Source organism: Artemia sp. Qi Xiang Cuo, chromosome 1 (genome assembly GCF_049724085.1).
Source record: "Artemia sp. Qi Xiang Cuo chromosome 1, ASM4972408v1, whole genome shotgun sequence".
NCBI lineage: Eukaryota > Metazoa > Arthropoda > Branchiopoda > Anostraca > Artemiidae > Artemia > Artemia sp. Qi Xiang Cuo.
In genome coordinates, this window is record NC_142794.1 from 78,660,299 (window position 1) to 78,681,797 (window position 21,499).

The 21,499-nt window shown below is 33.5% G+C and overlaps 1 protein-coding gene across 1 annotated transcript in view; it reads left to right on the forward strand.

Moving 5' to 3' along the window:
* The window catches only part of LOC148956753 (uncharacterized), a 142,603-nt gene extending 121,503 nt beyond the window's left edge, over positions 1 to 21,100 (forward strand). Inside the window, exons 5-9 of the mRNA XM_089087217.1 lie at positions 1,064 to 2,176; positions 7,655 to 7,925; positions 11,853 to 12,041; positions 14,562 to 14,799; positions 20,785 to 21,100. Of these exons, the coding sequence (XP_088943343.1) occupies positions 1,064 to 2,176; positions 7,655 to 7,925; positions 11,853 to 12,041; positions 14,562 to 14,799; positions 20,785 to 21,085 (2,112 nt within the window). The 3' untranslated portion in view covers positions 21,086 to 21,100. The remainder of the gene's footprint in view (positions 1 to 1,063; positions 2,177 to 7,654; positions 7,926 to 11,852; positions 12,042 to 14,561; positions 14,800 to 20,784) is intronic.
* Positions 21,101 to 21,499: the final 399 nt, after the last annotated feature.

The window sequence follows — 21,499 nt, forward strand, 5'->3', positions numbered from 1 at the left end:
GGCATTTTATTTATTTAATTAAAAAAAAATACAGACACTCACTTGTTCCTAGGCTCCAAATGAGCCAAACGTACCCTTTTTGAAAATCTGTTGGGAAAAGACAATTTTCGAAAAATATTTGTTATGAAACTTTTTTAGGGGTAATACAAAACACAACAAACTGTACATATTTCGAATCTAATGAAAAATTCTTCGTCTCTCAAAAAGTCAAAACTGAAAAGAAAGAATTTTTTTGCGAAATTTTCAGATATAAAGCCCAAACGCTAATCTTTCCACCAAACGTAGAGATTTCAAACTTTCTATTCTAGGCCGAAAGGGATGGATTAAAATCCAGAAGGTAAACCTTTTCGCAGAAACAACTGTTTTTAAGACATCTTATTAACGAAGACACAAATATTCCCTGAAAAAATAGTTACTTTTGTAATTTTGTGGTTAGGGAAAAATATCTATGCGTCAGAATTCACAAATTTGTTCCATTTCATTGAATAGTTTCCACCAAGACTGTACCTCACTTCTCGTGTATTGTCCACCAATTTTAAAATTGAGCGAATTTTTCTGGTAATAAGCTTTTGTAGGCAAATTTAAGAGTAATCTATTTGAAATATTTGGAATCAGCCTGAAAACAAAGACTTTTTAAATGTGTGTATGTTTTCGAAATTCCTTTTCTTAGAATTCAGAGTTTCTGAGTTTGCTCTTTACTGGAGCTTCTCAAACATGTTTAATTCACTTGTTTATTTTTCATCCAGCTCGTACCTCTTTTGGGGGGTATTTTTCGTTTTTTTTCAAAATTATGTAATTGTCATTGTGTCAATAAATCTGTATAGGTAAATTAGTGGGTAAATATTAGCTAAACTAGGCAGAATAAATTAATAAAAAAGCAGTGCAATAAATACGGAAAATAAAATTAGTAAATAATAAAAGTAAAATTGAATACAATTAAAATGAAGAATACTTTATTTCAATTAGTTCTATTAGTATCAAATAATTAATATGCTTGATAACTTAACTATTGAGCATCAATAAATCAAACACCTAATCACTTCTAACTATATTTTTTTTTCAGGCAACAGTTATGTTGACAAGTCGACCATTGCCCAGTGACGATGAAGTTATCAGCCTCGTTTCGAGAAGAGTATCGATTCGAGGTTTTAGTGATACGCAACTAACACAGTTTGTTCACAGCTTCTTTAAGGGCGATAGAGAGTCTGCAAATGAACTTCTTCAGCTTATACTGAATAAAAATGGCCCATATCGACCTCTAGCGTCTTGTCCATTAGCGTGCCTATCGATCTGTGTATTGTTTCAAGACGATGATGGAAAGCTCCCTTCAAAAGTAACTGAGATTCACACAAATTTGGTGAAGTGGCTGATTGGCCGCTCGCTATCCAAAAAATCGAGAAAATCATTTAAAAATAGTAAGCTACCTGACAAATACGATAAAATATTGAAGGAATTTGGAGAGCTCTGTGTAGCCAAGCTGAAAAATGAATCAGTTGAATTCAGTAAAGATGAAATCACAAAAAAAGTTAAAGATCCAGCAATTTTTGACATGGGAATATTAATTAACACTCACACTAGCTTGACAAGACAGAGAATACAGAAAAACGGATGTTTGCTGCTAATACATAATTCATTTATTGAATACTTTGCTGCATACTACTTAAGGTACATCGTCGATGATTTAGAACGTCTAGAGCAGAATCTGCTCTCACTCCTTGATGCAAAAAGAGAATCCATTGAGCTTCTTTTAAAATTTCTAATGGGTCTACTTGGAGACAAAGCATACGTTGTGATTGATCTGCTTCATTCATTTGACTTGCCAGAGATGACTCTTTTTGATCTTTTGCGGGAAGCAGGTGCTACTCGATTGAATATTCGAGCTATATCCAGCTTGTTTGATCAAGATTTCGTAACCATACAAACTACAACAACAGAACTTGAAGGCTGGTCACACATCCTCTCAGATCCTGCGTGCATTGTAAAGTGTTTAAGACTTCAACGTCTGAGTAAGGATGTTGACAGTGAAGCCATGAAGTTATTTTTTGATCATTTGTATATGAATCAAAGTGTGACAGAGTTTTCCTATCAGTCATCTTACGGTTTGGTGTTAGACCCCTCTGATATAGAAGGATTGTCGGAAAAGATGGAGAAGATTATTAACAAGCCGAATTTACAGGTGAAGTACAAAAAATTTTAATGTGTCAACAACCCTTTAAATTCTTGTGGTTAAACGCACTTTCATATTTATTATGCAGTTGAAATTTTAATTACTAATGTTCACATTGAACCATTTGACAGAAGGTGGGTCCAACACTAACACACCAGAGGCGAACACCTGCACAGCTGCACACCTGAACTATGCAAAATCCTCCTCCTCCAACCTAATAAATATGTGAAACAAGTTTCGTGCGGCTTTCCCACTAAACCTAATTATTTGACCCTTTTCACCGCAATCCCACACTCGTCTATGAAACTTAAGGTAAAACGTTGATACCTTCCACTTTCTGTAACAGATCATTTTCATTTTTTTTCTCAGACTGAGTAAAAGCTTTTGTTAAATGATTACTACCAATTTTGATTTACTTTTAGTTTTCTTTAGGGGGGAGGGTGGGATGAGATGCAGAAAGTAACTTTTAGGTCACCAATGTTATACCAGGGTTCTCTGAACCGATCAAAGGGATATGGAATATCCTACCCTGTTCCTGTCTATCTCTATTACCATTTCAACTTCTATGAAATTATTTGAGATATTCTAATCATTGGTTAGGATCCTCTTTTTATAGGTCTGTTTCTTCATTTCTTCAAATCTTAAAGGCTACTGTCAAAATTTAGACATAAATAAAACCTAATTACTCGCTTAATGTAGTCTCTACCGTCACTGTATATAATTAAATAAAAAAAAGATTTTTTTTTACTGAAAGTAAGGAGCGAGATTAAAACTTAAAACGAACAGAAATTATACCGTATATGAAAGGGACTTTCCCCTCCTCAACGACTCGCTCTCTACACTAAAGTTTTTTATTGTTTAAAATAATTAAAGTTTTTGAGATAGAGTCAAACTTTAGGGCAAAGAGCAAGGCGTTGAGGAGGGGACAGCCCCTTTCATATACCGAATAATTCCTGTTTGTTTTAAGCTTTAATGTCACTCCTTACTTTCAGCTAAAAAAATTGTTTTTTTAATTTAATTTATGAACGTTTTCGAATTAATGTAGGTTTTAGTTTTGGAGCACATTACATGAATAATTAAAGCGAAATTTGCATAATAATTTTACTTTCTTTTTGGCTAAATGGCTTTCTCGAAAGTTGTTTAATTTTATTTACGAACGTTTTTGTTAGTAATAAATATACGTAACTTACGAATTAACTTACGTAAGGAACTTCTATATTATTATATTTATATAACGTATATTAGGTGGTTCACCCCCTAGTCAATACCTCACTCTTTATGCTAAAGTTCGAATTTTTTTCCCATTCTTCAAGAATGACCTCTTAATCAAAAAGGCCATTAATTAGAATAAATAGCTCTTATTAAATTACTAAAAAAAACTTTAGCGTAAAGAGCGAGGCATTGACTTGGGGACGAACCCAATCATATACGCAATAGTTTCTGTTCGTTTTGTGTTTTGATGTTGAAAAGTTTTCAGTTGAAAACTTGTTTTTTTTTTTTAATTTCTGATCGTTTTTTTAAAATAATCCTGGGAAATTTGGCGCCCCTTCATAGCAATGTCCCTTTCCCTGTGAAAAATTTCTCCATGTAAAGATCCTCCAACATAACCCCGACCCATCCCCACCCCCGCTACCAGAAAAAATCCCCCCTGAAAATGTCTGTATACTTCCCAATAACCAATACTATATGTAAACATTGGGCAGAGTCCATAACTTGCAGCCCTTCCGTCGGGGACTGTGGGGGATTAAGTCATCCTCAAAGACATAGTTATTATATTTTTCGACCATGCTGAACAAAATGGCTATCTCGAAATTTTGATCGGTTGACTTTGGGAAAAAAATGAGCGTTGGACGGAACCTAGTTGCCCTCAATTCTTATTGGTGACTTAAAAAGGGCACTATAGCTTTTAATTTCCGTTCGAACGAGCCCTCCTGCAATATTCTAGGACCACTGGATCGATACGATCACCCCTGGGGAAAAAACAGAAAAAAAAACAAAAACAAATAAACACGAATCCGTGATCTTTCTTCTGGCCAAAAATAAAAAAATCCACATTTTTGCAGATAAGAGCTTGAAACCTCTACAGCAGGGTTCTTTGATACGCTGAATCTGATGCTATGATTTTCATTAAGGTTCTATGACTTTTAGAGGGTGTTCCCTCTTTTTTCGAAAATAAGGCAGATTTTCTCAGTAACTTTTGATGGGTAAGACTAAACTTGATGAAGCTTATATATTTAAAATCAGCACAAAAATTTGATTCTTTTGATCATCTATTGGTATCAAAATTTCGTTTTTTAGAGTTTCGGTTGCTACTGAGCCGGGCCGCTCCTTACTTACAGTTCGTTACCACGAACTGTTTGATAGGCCTAACCTTGAGCTCGAATGTAATTCCAACGATGTTTACGTGACTCTCTGTACCTGAAACATATTCTTATGGGAATGATATATAAATTTATTTTTTTGCACTTGTTATTAAAAAAAAAAAATTTTTAACTTCTCAATTTTGAGTTTCTAATCAAGGATGTTGCCTAACATCTTTTTTCTTGGTTTATAGGCACAGTTTTTTTTGTTTTGTTTTTAGGAATGCAGAAAGGATTTGTTCAATTGTTTCAAAAATTGCCTTAAAATGTGTTCTTCAATGGTGAAAGTATTTTTGCGTGGAGAGGGGGTGAAAATGATACAACTAAAAGCTAGGCAGTGTCTCTTGTTTTTTGAACCTCCTGAATAAAACTAGGAATGTAAATAACACTAGAATTGAATGATGAAATATAACAACTATAGTGAACTATAGAGATTCTAATTGCCAATTAGGCAAAATTTACAACAACAGCTAATTTCCATTATTTTTTTTTTCATGTTACTTTCAAATGAATGTAAAAGCAGATGAAAAAAAAAAAGGAGACAAATGTTTGTGGCATTGAAATACAGTTACTCTTGACTTAGAAGCGATTTATGGTGGTCGCATAAAAATTCTTAGTTTTTTTTATAAAGATCAAATCTATATTTTAAACTTTTTTACATTTTTACAGTACTAGGCCCCATGCAAACAAAATTAATAAAAATACCTACAATTTCTAGCGCAGTGATCTCTAAGTTTTTTATATTTTTGTTTTATTTTATGCGTTTTTCCTCTTTTTGGAATTTGTTCAATTTGCTCATTTTTTCAATAGATGTTGGGCCTATGACACGATAAATTAATTTACAAAAAGAAAGAAAATCCAAAACAAAGTCTTAGGGGTCCACAGGTAACGTAACAGATGAAATATACGTATTGGGGAGATTAATTTTTTCCCTATTCTTCAGTAGCCTATCTGTAAAAAAATATTGCTTGACATTTGTTAAAGTGATATAAGAAAATTGGAAATACAATATTTTAGATCTTATATGTTCATGTTATCCGTATATCCACTCGAGAAGGTTTTTCCTTTTCCACAAAGTGGGAATGCACCATAGCAATAGCAATTATTACTTCTTGCAACTGTACTTATGGATTCTGATAAAATTTTGCGGTTGAGCAAGTTTCATATTTAAAAATAAGAATATTTAAATCACAAAACCCATAAGCTTTTCATCCAAAAATTCTCACAGAAAACAAAGAAGCTATAGCGCAACCCCCTTTAAAAGCAGGGGCGTAGCTCGAGCATTTTTTTAGGTTGGGGGGGGGCAAGAGGGGCCCATATACAGATATATAGGGGCCCATATCCAGAGAGGGGCCCATAACCAGAGGTCAATGGACATGGGCTATACAATAATTTCTCTCTCCAAATTATTGGGGGGGACCCCCTCCCCCACCCCCACCCCCAAAGATGCCCTTGTTTAAAAGATACTCTTTAATTTAAATAGAGAGATAGAGAGAACGAATACCTTACTAATTTTGCTCATTAACCCAATCTACTTCTAAGAGAACCCGTATGTACTGATGATATCAATCTTTAAAATAGGAAAGCGTTAAATTAGCTACCTTTGTGTTTTGACGACCCATGCAGGTCAGAATCTATGTCTTCTTATAAATAAATATTTTGGTTTTTTTGTAAAATACCTCTTACACTTTTTGTGAATTTAAAGAAAGCATTTGACAAAATTGATTTTTATTTTTATTACAAAGATTGTATTTCTAGGAATTAAAGGTTCATATTTGAAGTGGCTGGTCTGTTTAAAAAGAAGATTTATGTAATGTCCTTTTAATAACGCTGTCTGTAATCCTTACTGGATAAAGCCTGGTGTTCCTCAGGGCTCCATTTTGGGTCCTTTTTTATTTTTAATTTACATGGATATGATGAGATTTTATCTCCCTGGGGCTTGTTTAACATCAGCCACGGATAAATGGGCATACTCTTTTTCTTGTCTCTCTTCTGGCAAAACTTGTTTGCAAAGCTTACGGCGTTTTAAGTAAGTCTCATATGTTTACAAGTTTAAGTAATTGGCAATTAATGTAAAAATGATGAATTTTATGTTTCTACAATTATTATGCTATGACAGGATCACCAGTTGTCCTCAGTAGTGTAATTTTACTTTCTTGTATGCAACAAGTAATCTTTTAGGATCTTTTGTGTTTTATCTCAATCATAATTTTTCTTGGAAATAGCATAGCGACATAGTCGCTCCTAAGGTGGCTAGGGGTTTTGGCATCGCCCAAAGACTCAAACGACGCATGTCAAACCGAGCTACGCTCCTCTTTTATCATTCAATCATTCGTCGTTATATATCTTATGCTAGCTAGTGTTTTTGGGCTAGCAATTGTTATATGAATTCTAAACATAAGAAAATTTTACAGTATAAGGTTATTTGTTTGATTAATTGCTATGCTAAAAATGTAAACAGCAAATTTGTCTGTTTTGGAAGACAAAAGTACTGGATGAAGGACCAGCTACTGTGTTTACTTACCAATGTGTTAATGAGTTGTCCCCGTCACTCTTTATGAAGTATTCTAAATTAAATAGTTCGCTGCACAACCGTTTTGCTAGAAATACAACTCACTTGATTACGAGAGATAGGAGGAGTAGCAGGGCAGGTTGTAACATTGAATAAATGAGACGGGATGTGCGATTCCCTCCCAGATGGTGATAGGGAGGCAGAGAACTAGCACTTGTTAAAAAAGATTAAAATTTGTTGTTTCTAGAGGGAGCCATTGTTTAGACATGAAAGTTAATTTGTTTTATTTACTTATTTTTTTATTATTTAGATGTTATTGGGTGTCTTCATATTTCTTTAAATGTGTTTCGTTATTATTGTTGTTTCTAATGGCTGTTCATGATATGGATTTTTTCTCTTCGTTTCTTGATAAGTTTATGGATGTCTTGATCTTTTTTACTACTTTTTTTTATTGCTTTCTTCTCTGTATTACTAACTTCAGGGTTATCTGTGTGTTACGATTGTACTCGCCTAGTGTCGGTGCATCTTACGTCTTCTCATAGATGGCTACTTAGTGTAGTAGTTGTAATTTATTGTTTTTATTAAATTAACCTGATCTATTCTTTTATGTTTCAGACTTTCACGATAAGAATAAATGGCGACAACACCTCTCATTCGATTATCCGTGCCTTATCACAGTCACTTCGATCACTTTCACCAACATCATCATTGTCAACGCTCAATTTTCATATTGATCTAGAAAGTAGAGAATTGGATATTCTGTGTCAAGCACTGAACTTTTGTTGTCAGATAACTAAGCTTCACCTTTCTAAGCTAAGCTGTGGTCCTGCCGGCTATGAATCGCTTTCCAGAGTTGTTAAGTACGGAAAGTTAGAAAGCTTAAAATGTAAGCTGATTCTCGGTTTTCACTACGATTCTTTCTTTGTGTTTTTTTCACTGCTCGGGAAAAGAAACGAATGAGTTTCAAAGTATTTCCCAAGTGAGGATGAATTACTCAAAATAGATTTGTATTATGCGTAGTTGTAACGCAGTGAATAATCTTATATTAGATTATTTACACCCACAAACCTGTAGGCTATATATGGCTTGTTTCCACCGTCCGAATTATAGCAAAAGATTGTTACCGACAAGAACGCGCTATTCTGCGAAAACTTAATTATTAACGAACGAAATGAATTGCTAGAAATTTACAGGAATATATAACTTGAGCAGAAACTTTAAAAATGGAATCTTCGAGTGTAAACGAAAATACAAAATTTCAAACTTCAAAATCATCATACAAGGCCAGCACAGACCTTTGAAACGCATTTGACGTCCACTGGTATTTCGTAAATTTCCCCTCCCCCGGAAAATTCCCCCGCGAAATATTCCCATATGGAGAAATTATCCTTCGCAGACGATTCCCCTCTCCTCAGAAAGTTCTACTGGAGATTATTTTTCTCCTTTAATTAAAAAAAGAACAACAAAATCCCCCCCTCTCAGATATTAAAATATATTCCCCCAGATTTTCATGAACTGATGCATCAGCCTAACTCCCACCCCCTCATGTGTATCTGAAGGATCTCCATCAAAATTAAAAATCGAGGCTCAAAAATAGATCTTTTATGACATTCCCCTCCCCATTACCACTAACAGAAAGATCCACTGAGTCTCCACGCTAATGCGACTATACGCGTCTTGGAATAGATTTATGGAGTTTCAATTCAGTGAAAAGCAGCTTACAAAGCACGGTCTACATTGACCCTTTATTTTCTTATGGACTACCAAACAAAGAAATGAAGTACAACAATGCACCACATTGCAGCATAATGACCTCTAAAACCTAACCTCTAACCTCAAACCTAACCTCTAAAACTGATATGCTAAATATCGACAACTCTTTGGTAATTCTGAATTGACTAATTATATCTTATAGTTTTCACTTAATAGTGTTTTGACCTTAAACTGTTGTTTGGTGTCACAAAATGACAAAATGACACTTTGCTGCGACACAGGCTCTTTTTCTATTATTCAAATAGGGTACTAAAATTTTTAACTTCCATTCGAAAGACTCTTCTCTTCGTATCCAACGGTCACTATCTCAATACAATTACCTTTGGAGAAAAAAGAAAATTAAACAAACAAATAAAGATACATTTGTGACTATTCTTATCCAAGAAATTCAAAATTTTGCATTTTAGTAGATAGGAGAAGGTATTTTGTAGATAGGAGAAGATATTTAGTAGATAGGAGAAGGTATTTAGTAGATAGGAGAAGGTACTTAGTAGATAGGAGAAGGTATTTAGTAGATAGGAGAAGGTATTTAGTAGATAGGAGAAGGTATTTAGTAGATAGGAGAAGGTATTCCCTTTCAGAAGGTATTTTACTTTTTTGCCTAAAATAATGTAGATTTTTATGGCCAATAGTTTTTGACGGGCAACTTAAAACTTTACCAATCTATTAATATGGAGTCAACCTGAAAATCGGATTCTTTTGATGTATATATTGCTGTTTAATTAATTTCTGTATGTGTCACTTACAGTTTCATCGACGTGTCATGGACGTGTCACTTACAGTTTCTTATATTGCTGATGTATATATTGCTTACAGATGTATATATTGCTGTTTAATTAATTTCTGTAATTTCGATTACTATTACGACGTGTCACTTACAGTTTCTTACCATAATAATTGACTAGAATTGAAATTACACTGCGTCTATTAGTTGAGATTCTGCCAGTGCAAATACCCTTTAAATCGGTTGTCCAAATAATTGAACATGGTCTAAATGCAAAAGTCGTAGTGGTTAGACTGAATCGTTTTCGTTTGTTTTATAGAGAGGTTTTTGGTAAATTTCACCCCCAAAACAGACTCTCTCCTGAATATAAGGTTTTATCGCTATATAAATGTTGAAAAGTCTTATTTGGCTATATTCTGTGGTATGTTCAACTTTTCTATGAAAACTTCTTTTATAAAGTATAATGCAAGAAACAAATTATTATAAATTATCTTTTTTTTGTCAGGTACAATTATTAAACCAGCAGATTATTAGTGCCCTAAGTATCTTGTGCTTAGGTATTATGCTTACTTAAGCGCTTATGTAAAGCATTTTGCTGTCATATGTAAACTAATGACAAAAATAGAAAATAACAGAAGGAAATGATGTTTTACATAAGTAATTGAATAATTATAAACGTTTCTTCTTCAAATATATTTGATTAGGTTTTATATGGAATTTACTGAAATAAAACGTGGTTGATCAAATTATAGCTTTAGTTATATTATGTTCATATATGTTCATCTTTGTTCATATATGTTCATATTATGTTCATTTTACTCACTAGAGAACTATAAATACAGAATCAAATGAGAAATTTCAATAACAAGAGTATTATACAGTTCCTTTAGTGTTTTCCTGACGATTTTTTCAGAAATGGTTTTTGCCGTGAATTATGACTACAAAAAAAACATTACGTCCAATTTACCTGTCTTAAAACAGTTCCCCGTTGTTTTACCTTTTCTTACTTTTATTATGGAAAGGTAGTTTGATCGTTTCTGTTATTAATGTCTAGCTCTGGGACTGAACAACTTCGTGTTGGCTGGACCATTGGGTTTCGCTTATGATTTCAGGATATACCAGGAAAGGACCACGTTCAAGATGGATCTGCAGTCCAATAATTAAAGAGCAGCTGCAGTGATGTACCTTTCGCAGAATTTGAGCGAAGGCTCGTACCTCTATTTTTACAAGTATTTTACTAGCATCCGACTACTAGAAGAGCTCTAAGTTTCAAAGTAAATGCTGCAGGGACAATTATGAAAAATCGACTTGAAGGTGCTTCAGATAAGATTGAGGAGTTAAAGCGCCTAGTGACTGGTACATCATTCAGCTTCGTCACGGAGGATACGGCCGTTGCTGTTGCACAGTTGTTTGATAATAACCCAGTCTTCCTTGCATCAAATTGGCACACAAAGGAAACTGCAAAGCGCTGCCGATGATATATTATCGATTCGACTGCCCTACCAGAAAATGGACAGTGCATGTTTTGCATCATTCTAATGATCTCGCTTTGTCAAGTGCCTGGCTTCTCTTTACGATGTAGTCCATTGACAGATAAGAACAGTTATTCTACTTAAGGTTTTAGGTTTGAGAATACTTGGCCTTAAAAGCTGATCAGATGTTATCGATAAGCTTTGTTTGACCAGATTACAAGAATAACCTCCGTGATGATGACAAGGGTATAGAGAAATATACCAATAGGAGAAAACGTTGTCCATTTTCTTTACATCAAGGAAGAAAGGTTTATTGCAGGTACTTGCCAGGGTTGGTGCTACCCTAAAAAACTGTGACCAATATATATATATATATATATATATATATATATATATATATATATATATATATATATATATATATATATATATATATATATATATATATATATATATATATATATATATATATATATATATATATATATATATATATATATATATATATATATATATATATATATATATATATATATATATATATATATATATATATATATATATATATATATATATATATAACAAGTTCTCCAAGAGTCCCAGTTCTCCTAGAGGGGCTGTTTGCATTGCTTTTATAGGTGATAGTCCCTTCCTTATCTCCTATAGACGTTAATAGTTCTGGTAAAATTTTATAAAAATAAGGTGGCGACTTGCTTTTCGTTTATTCTTTAATTTCAATTGAAAACTGCGATATTTCCAGTTCACAGCAAAATGTGCCTTTATATAGCAGACTATACAGAACATTATATAAAACAACTCAACTGAACTTTCCCAATAATTTCAGTGTCCCTAAACTTGTTCAAGACTCTGCCAATTTGTGACAACGAAGTTGATTATGGTTCTCCAGAGGACTTGCGACGATTACTTCCCCGTTTAGCAGAAACTGCAAGTAAAGTTGCGTCATTTACGGACCCTGAAGCGAGTTTAAATGAACTGAACACTCATACTGTAACTTCATTAACTGAAAAACAAGGTAAGTAATCAGATTTTTTTACGGGCTCATCAACACAGATTATTCTATCCTTTCTGAAAAGGAACTCCCATTTTTTCAATTGTGTAAAATTCTTAAAACAAATTAGGGCTGACTGTTCAAAAACATGTGTTGCCTCCCAGTATGTTGCCCCTGTTAAGAAAGGCAAGTAGCAATTGGTGATTGTCCCTTTGACATTTTGTTTCCCGACCTTTCTTTTTTAATACTGAATAGTTTCTTTTTTAAACAGTGAGTGAGCATGATGATTGTCGAAAGGGTTTATCAGCCATATCTAAGAATTGAGGATAATAAGTTGAAGATTTCAGGGTATATTCGAGGAGCTGATGAAGAGTCAACCCTCCTTGATCATTTTAGGTGCCCCATCCACTCAACACTAAACCAAATTTTTGAAAAAGCTATTTCGTTCAAAATAGTCTAAAGATCTAATTACTATGCATTTGGGGATTACATAACCCCTTACAGCCCCCGGTATGTGATGTAAGCTATTCAAGTTGCACTTATTTATGAAGCGTTTTTACTAGTAAAAGGGGGCATGTTTGATCTTGGGTCTCCAAAAGGCTTGGGATATTATGGTAAAACCGCCAGGAAATATTGGGTCGATGTTGAAAAAATTAAACAACCCTAGGTGCATGCTGGTTGTCGAAGCGGCGCGTCAGAATTATCTAACGGACAGCGGAGATACCCTCCCTCTGTCTCCAACAAAATTTCCAGGCTAAGTTTTTACACAATTTTCATTTATTAACAAAATTATTTTCAATTTGTTAATTGATAAATAAATTTTTGTTTAATTATTTTTAATTTATTATTTAAAATTTTTAATTATTGTTCATTGCTTTGATTATTTTAATCATTATTATTTCATTATATTTTAATTTATTTTTATTTCATCAATTAATTAATTAATTTATTAATTATATTCGTTTATAAACTGCGCTTTCTACTTTATTTTAATAAAAATAAAATTTCAAAAACTTGCGAAATGATTATAACCGTTATATTATATATTTGAAACTTTGCGCCCGTAGAATTTCTGCGGCCGGGGCTGGAGCCCCCTCTGTCCTTCCAATAAAACTGCCTGTGGCATGACCTTACCGTCACGCCTAAAGGTTCAGTCTAACATTTTAGACTTCAAAGAATAGAACTCAGGAAAAAATAGTAGCATAAAAACAAAATATAGTTGCAAAAAAACTCCTGTATTTGAAAACCGTCTACCTTTAACTTCTAATCCTTTATTCTTCAAGTTTGAAGCCAGAGTTCCAATTGATTATTTTTAGTTTCAAAATTCGCTGTAGGTGCAGCATCTGCCCATATCATAAGTACCATATACATAACGTCACTGTCACGCCTAAAGTTTGTACCCAAAATTCTGAATTTAGGAAAACCTTTTGCTAAGCTGTTCTCAAAGGAAGTTTCAGTAGAGCAATGGTGATGAGGTGGACCAACTTTTGAGTGATCAAACAATGTCAGTCAAATCCCCCCTTTGAGAACAGCTTAGCAAATAGTTTTTGGTAATGGTCTTACAAGAGTCAAAGCGATAGATATGAGCTCCAGGCGACATGGCGATGGTAAAGGGTATCATAGCGAGAGTAATAATCAGCAGACAATTTCTAATTTACATTTATAGTTATGACAGATGAGGATGGCTATGTTAGAGTTAAAACTTCATCTTAAAATAATTGATATATTCAAGGAGAGGTACTGGTTAAGCCAAATTTATGGAATTATGGTGAAAGCCTCATAGGAGAAAGCATCAGATTCTGTGGGATGAAGCAGAGACCTATTTTAAAAAGGCCAAGCAGAGAAAATTAAAGAATCAATAAAAGAAAGAAGAAAAGAAAAGCACTTTTCTGAAATATTCTTGATTTATTGTAAGGCGGATCTGTAAAGTTTTTGATCATAAATCTTATGAAGGGTAATGGGAACACAGAACACTTCTTGAGCATACGATATAATGTGCATTGCCAAAGGCGTCAGAAGGATATGGCAACAAGCAACGCACTAGAAGCTGTTGAAATAGATAAATGTAGGCATTCCCGACTTACGCTGAAATAATTCACAGAAATATATATATATATATATATATATATATATATATATATATATATATATATATATATATATATATATATATATATATATATATATATATATATATATATATATATATATATATATATATATATATATATATATATGTGTGTGTGTGTGATCCATGCTTGCCCTGAAAATTCCTCCCACCCGAACAATAATAGTCTAATACCCACTCCCAATCACATTCAAGTGCCAAACTTCATAATATTTCACGCATCCAAAGACCTCATCTCTTAAATATCTCAATGTTTAGCAGTCGCACAACGAAGGGGACACACTTTAATTTATACCTCTATGATTTTTGGACAAACATCCAATATATTCATATGTGTTTGTTCTATTTTCAACTGAAATGTAATGCATTGGACCTAATGTTAGATATACAGACATTTTTACCTTACTCTTTTTCAGTTTCCTGTGGTTCAGCTATGTTTCTTGAACAAGTAGAGCTTACCACACCTGCCTGCAGTCCTTCACATCATAAAAGTGGGTTCCACTATCTTCTTTCATCCTTGACTACTTCTACATGTCTTTTGAAGCACCTTGATTTAAGCAATTGTTATTTAACAAAAATGGACCTTAACTGTCTTGGAGAAGGAATTGTACTGACAGTATCCTTGGAAAAGCTGACGTTGGTTGGGCTTGAAAGGTATTGACTGAAGAAACTCTTGCATCAATTTTTAGAAAAATATAATATTTGTCTTATGGAAATGTCTCACTAAAATCGAAAGCTTTTTTTGTATTCTCTATTCACAAAAATAGCCTGAATTTGAGGCGTCACAATAAGTTAACCAATAAGAGGCGTCACAAATGGTTTACTGAAACTGGCCATAATTGTCAAGCTTGCTTTATTTCATTCTTGTAAATCTCAAGAGGTAATTTTTCGAACGAATAGCCTTAGATAATCAGGAGAAGGCCTAATCAAACGGAGGTTTTATGTTCTAACGCCCCTTTATAAGAAAAAAAATATTGCGTCACAGCAACGAGGTCTTTTCTGCCATTTTGGGCGCAAAACAATAATTAGACCCCCCAAAAAGAAGAAATTGAAATTCTGAAACACCAATTCGATTTTCTAGCTTTATATAACTAGGCTGATTCATTTTACGCTTGATAAAATCGTGTACAGTGCTCTACAATTGCGCGTGAGCTAGTATGAGTAGGACGGGTGGATCTTTTTCTGGGTAGGTGAGGGTTTGCATTCCTTTAAGCTTCTAAAAGTACATTTTTATGGAAATGGTGCTGAGGTGAGGAGGGGGTACCAATAACACCATTAGTAAATTTCTCAGAAGGGGAAGGGCAAGGGCTTCCCTGAGCTTTGTTTTTACCAAAAGTTACGAGAGATTATAGATCTATTCTCCTTTTATATAAATATTTTGATGTCTTATTGCTTCAGAAAGACATCATCTCCCTGGCCCCCTTGACAGCGTTCATGGGAAAAATCCATATAAAAATATTGATTCGAAAAATTGACCCTGAAAATTGTGGAAACGATGACCCTAAAATTTATTTTAGATATTTCGGTCCAGATTCCTAATAAATACTTTGAGAGGTGCATTTTTGAAGGACTTAATGGACTTTAATTTAAGAATCGATCTTCCCCACAAAGGGGTTCGGTCTAGATAGAAATTATATGCATATATATATATATATATATATATATATATATATATATATATATATATATATATATATATATATATATATATATATATATATATATATATATATATATATATATATATATATATATATATATGAATGTATATATATATATATATATATATATATATATATATATATATATATATATATATATATATATATATATATATATATATATATATATATATATATATATATATATATATATATATATATATATATATTTATTCTGAAAATATTTCAACTTTTCAGAATATATGGGCAAAACAGTGTTCTGAAAAGTTAAGCTCTGATTTGAGAAGTCGGCGACTGTTCTCACATTTAGAGAATTTCTTGGTATGATATTAAAGACAAACATAAATTGAATAAAAAGTCATTTTTGTCCAAACGAAAGTAAAGAGCGACATTAAAACTTAAAATGACCAAAAATTTGTGAGGAGTTGTCCCCTCCTCAGCCCCTCGCTCTTTACGCTAAATTTTGACTTTTGTCCCCAACACTATACCGATGACTGATCAAGCACAATGGGAATGGAACAAAATTGTTATAGTCAATCTGTTTTTTCGTTTGAAAAAATTGATGTTTTTATTTAATTCATATCGTTGACCACGAGATTAAGACCTTTAAATTTGGCCATAAGCCTTATTTGCTGGATAGGTTCTAAAATGTTGCAATGTTATCTCAGCCATATTTTTTTTTAGAGGAACTACTTTTTGGAGGAAAAACGTGTGTTTTACGTATTGGATAGAGGAGGGTATGTTTAATATGAGACAACCATTTTAGTCGAAATTTTTTGTTTTATGTAAATTTGAAAACAATAGCCAGCTCTTAAGCTTTACAATAGCCTGTCCAAACAAGGGAAGAATTTTCTTGCAGGGCCATGCTCTCCTTCAAAGCATAATTTATGGTTTAAGATATTTGTAAAAGAGAAATAGCTCATCTTTTTTTTTTTTTTTTTTTTGTGAAAACCAATCTAAAGGTCTAAAAAAGTAAATAATGAAAATTCAATTTTTACCTGTATAAAAATTTGTAGCATAGGAAAAAGCTACTTGAAGTTTGTAAAATTTCCAGCTATTTTCAAAGGAAAAATGAAATGATTTTGTTTTTATCATAAAGACATCTCCAGAAGAGATTTTTTGATCTCAAGCAACTTCGATGATTTATAGTTTTCCATTTTAATGGGTGCTTAATTTTTTTTTTGCAATTGGCTTAATTATTATTTTTTTATTCGTTTTTTGGGTACATTTCTGTCATCCTCATCTGAGGATTCGATGTGAGAGCTCCAATTTCGACTGACTGTCTCAAGGACCAAAGGTCTGGTAGTGAATTCTCCCAGTGGACTAGTTATCATTGAATCCTGCTGAGAATTTGCGTTTCGACCATGAAATATATTGAAAGACAATGAAGTTATTTTGGCAAAGTTTTAGATAAAATAAGGTTGCACCACAGAAAACTCGCAGAGCTGTCAAATTGACCAAATAACATTTCTTTTGAGCTGAATTTTGGCATTTTTCTAGCAGGTATGCTAGAAAATATTTGATCCAGCCTTTCCTGAATTTTAAAAAGACAATTCTGCTTCTTTTAATCGAAAAAACAAAATTCCCACTTTCCAATAATACAAGTTTCACTAAAACTGAATATCTCAATCTCCGCCACAGAAAAAGAAAATTTACAAGGTTTTCTAAGATTTCATGGAAAGTAGGTATCGGCTTCTAGTTTGTTCTAGTTTTTTCTGTTGATTGTTCTTATAGCTTATCCAAGCTCTACAAGTTATAGCAAGACAGCCTTATCAATCCTATATAGTCCGGCCTAACAAAACCCTCAGAGCAAGAGTTGTAAGTTATGCCCTGGGGGGATATAAGGTGTTTATAGAAAGGATGGTCGTATAAACCTCAGAGAGGGCTCATTCGATTGGTAATCAGAAGTTCTACTGGCCTGTTTAACAGACAAAAGTGATTGGAGGTCACCCATCCCCCCACCCCTTACCCCAATCATTTCCCCAATCAATTCCCTTGTGTTTGCGGTTGCCATTAAGACACTTCAGCAATATATCGAGAAAGACTGGGGGTATTAAGTTGAAGCTTTTGGGGCGACTACTATTGTCATAAACATAGATAGAATCTTTTGGAATGACATTAAGTTTTATTTTTTCAGGTCAACTTGAGGAGGTATAAAATAAAATTAGAAAATACTATTCGTGTCAGGATTAAAAAATGTTGAAAAAGTCTCTCCAACATACAAGTACCAAGCCAAACTATGGATTCTTATAGGAAAAAAACTCGAAAAGATATAAAATATTATTTTTTTCATGAAAATGACTTTGTAAATAAAAACGATCAGAAATTAATCTAAAAAAACTTTTTCCGCAAAACAAGTTTTTCAAAAAAAAGTAAAGAGCTCCATTAAGCCAAAAATGGGCAGATATGAAGTCAAGTAATCACCAAAGCGTAAAATCACCACTAATCATTATCAATAAATAAATGAAACTCAAAATGAACAGAAATTAGAAAAAATTGTCAAGTCAAACTCAAAACGAGCAAAAATTAACATTAGTAGGGCTGATAACCCCCATGCCTTCTCAAGACTAGAATATAATTTGCGCTTTACTGAAAACAAAATATATTTGAATGTTTTCACTTTTTTTGCTTAGATAAGTAAAAAACTTTTTTTTACTCACTTTTTTACCCTTTTTTTATTTTAAGGAATAAATATCAGCAGTATATGTATATTAAACTAAACTGTCATTTTTTTTTCAGTAAAGCTTAAGTTATATTCTGGTCTTGAGAAGGCACTGGGGTTATCAGCCCTAGTAATGTTAATTTTTGCTCGTTTTGAGCTTGACTCGGCTATTTATTATAATTTCTGTTTGTTTTGAGTTTCATTTAATTTTTGATAGCGAATTGTGGTAGTTTTACGCTTGGAAGATTATTTGACTTTATTTCTGCCCATTTTTGGCTTAATAGAGCTATTTACTTTTTTTTGAAAACTTATTCTGTGGAAAAAGTTTTTAAATTAATACAAATATATGACACCGTCATTCAGCCAGGGGGGGCTGGTGCCCCCCTTTGCCCCTCCCCTTATGGGTGCCCATGGTCTGATTCTAATGGTGAATCCCTCGCAGCAGGCGGGATTGAACCTCAGTTCCGGTTTTCCCAGTTTTGGTTTTTATTGCTCTGTGTACATAAAATTGATGGAAAAGAACATATGAGTTCCTACCCTGGAAAAAAAATAAGCTCCATATATGGGTTTACTCACAAGCATTTTAGCCTCACGAAAAAACTACTACTACTCCTACTAACAAATCACCGCAGCACCAATCCGCCTGAGGCCAGCAGATCTATACAAGCACCTCCTCCATCTCAACAGAACGGAAATAAAACTACTTCGAACATGTGTTGGAATTTCTCAATCTGACAAAGGATGGCAGTATCCAAACAAAAATTAAAGTTTGCCAAAGGACTAAGTAAGAGCTTGACAGATTTGAAAATGAAATCCACAGCCCGCCAATAAAAGTATTTGCCATTTTTGCTTTAAGTGGCCATTATCCCTCTTTCCCCTTCCTTCTCTCTTCCAACTGTGTCCCAATCCCTTTGTTTGAAGCCCATATTCTACTGTGATAATAATTTCGACGAATAATCAATCAGAATTCTTATGCTTGCTTTCAGATTTGAACGTAGGTAACACGAGTTTAAGCAGAATGTTGACCAGGAATCCTTTGAACTGGCGAAAAAAAAAATTATTTATGATTCTGTAAATTTCGTTTTCCATTTTGTATATTTCGTTCTTTTTATTATGGAAAGACAAAGTTAAAGATCAAGAGATTAAAAGTACAACATAGGAAAAACATAGAAAAAGAAATTAAATGATTTGCATCGTAAAATGGTCATTTATGACCGTGCTACATCGGTCTTTCAGTCGCTACTTCCAAAATAGAGTTTCTTCTCTCTGGACCGGAGATCGCATCCAATGATACAATCCAAGTTGGTACTGCTGCAATCTCATCTTCCAGTTCACTTAGGTGTTTAGGCCTTCCATTTGGAATTTCAATTAGATCTACTAGGCAGCTTATAATTGATTCTTTGAAACTAAAACTAAGAAAATTCTATGGTCTTCTCACCACGGTAAAGGGCCAATTTGATAACAGAACCCTTGGTCGGCTATATAATGTGTTTTTTACACCATATGTGTTGTTTTTGACACCTTTTCGGAAATTTTTCTCTGCCTCTGATAAGAAGTAAATCTGATCGCTGTTCTTTACTTTCTGCATGTATTTTCTTAGTATCCTAATTTGGACTCGCAATAGTTACATTTCCCGACATTACGATGTTCTTGAGATTTGTCAAAAAATAGATGAACTGTCATGTAGCAACAACTGTGACCGCTGCAACAGAATTGTCGATTGTCCGCTGACTTGCCTTCTATCAAGTGCCTAGCGTCGCTAGTAGTGAAATCTTATGTTGTTTGACCCATGCACTAAAGCATGAAAAAGACAATGCAAAAGGGGTTGATTCTTTCATTATAATGGAATGTGCAGAAGAGAGCGAGTGTGAGTGGGGAGAGCCGTGTAGGTGCCGGCCGGCCTATAGGACTTAAACTGCTGGGGACAGGCAGCTTAAGTTCCCGCATTTCCCACAAAACATCATTAAAATTAAGAGATTTTATAGGGAAAACCCGTTGTGAGCTGATTGGACGATATTTTTATTTCCGACGGCTTGTTTACAGAAGAGGATGAAGGACTGCTGACTATCTGAAGATATTTTTTAGGAGTCAAAGGGGTGAAAGGAGTAATTTTGTAGTCCATACGTCCTTATAAAAATTTTAGAACTGGAACTAGATGCTGAAAGAATGTTTAAAAGCTAATGTTTTCAAAAATTGTGCGTAATTTTTGTCTGTGTCCTTTTTGTTTTTCTTCTACTCCTCTTTGGTGAATTTTTGTTGTGTATAGAGGGTAAATGAATATTATTTTATTTATAGCTTTGATCAAGTGACTCCAATTTTACAAGGCTTAAGCGCAACAAAGACCGTATCCGATGTCAATCTGAGTTCAAAAAAGATTTCAATTGACGACTGGAGCTTGCAGGCAACAATCAAATATTTAAAAAATTCAAGGATCCTAAAGAAGTTAAACTTAATGGGATGGAACGGGAATTTTGAGGTATTCCTTTTGCATACTTTGTTTTCCTTTGAAGTTTCTTTTTCTCTTTCGAATTCTCTGTTTGTTTTTCTTTATCTTTTTAGCCTCTCTTTTTCTATTCGTTTTACGGATGATGGGTGACAGATTGCCAAAGATTGTTCTTTTTGACCATCCATCTGGGGTCAAACAAAATTCAATCCCCCTTTTGTCCCCGAATGGGGTGGGAAGAGATCATAAGGGAAGATTTCAAAGGAAATTGGAACTTTACTGGAGGGAATAAAAAGTAAATATTTGAATAGAGTAGTGTAAAAGCCCAACAAGATGGAGCATAAACTAACTTTTAAACAAGGATCTGCTAGGTCATGACTAGAGATCTTGAAGATAACTACTAAGCAGGGTTGCCACCCGGTGACAGAAGTATTACTAGATTTTAGTGATTTCCTAATTGATTTAGTGATTTTCTTCAACAATCTAGTGATTTATATGCAAATTTAATGATTTTTTTTGTTTAGGCAATACTAAAATCACTAGAAATAGTGGTAAATCACCAGGGGT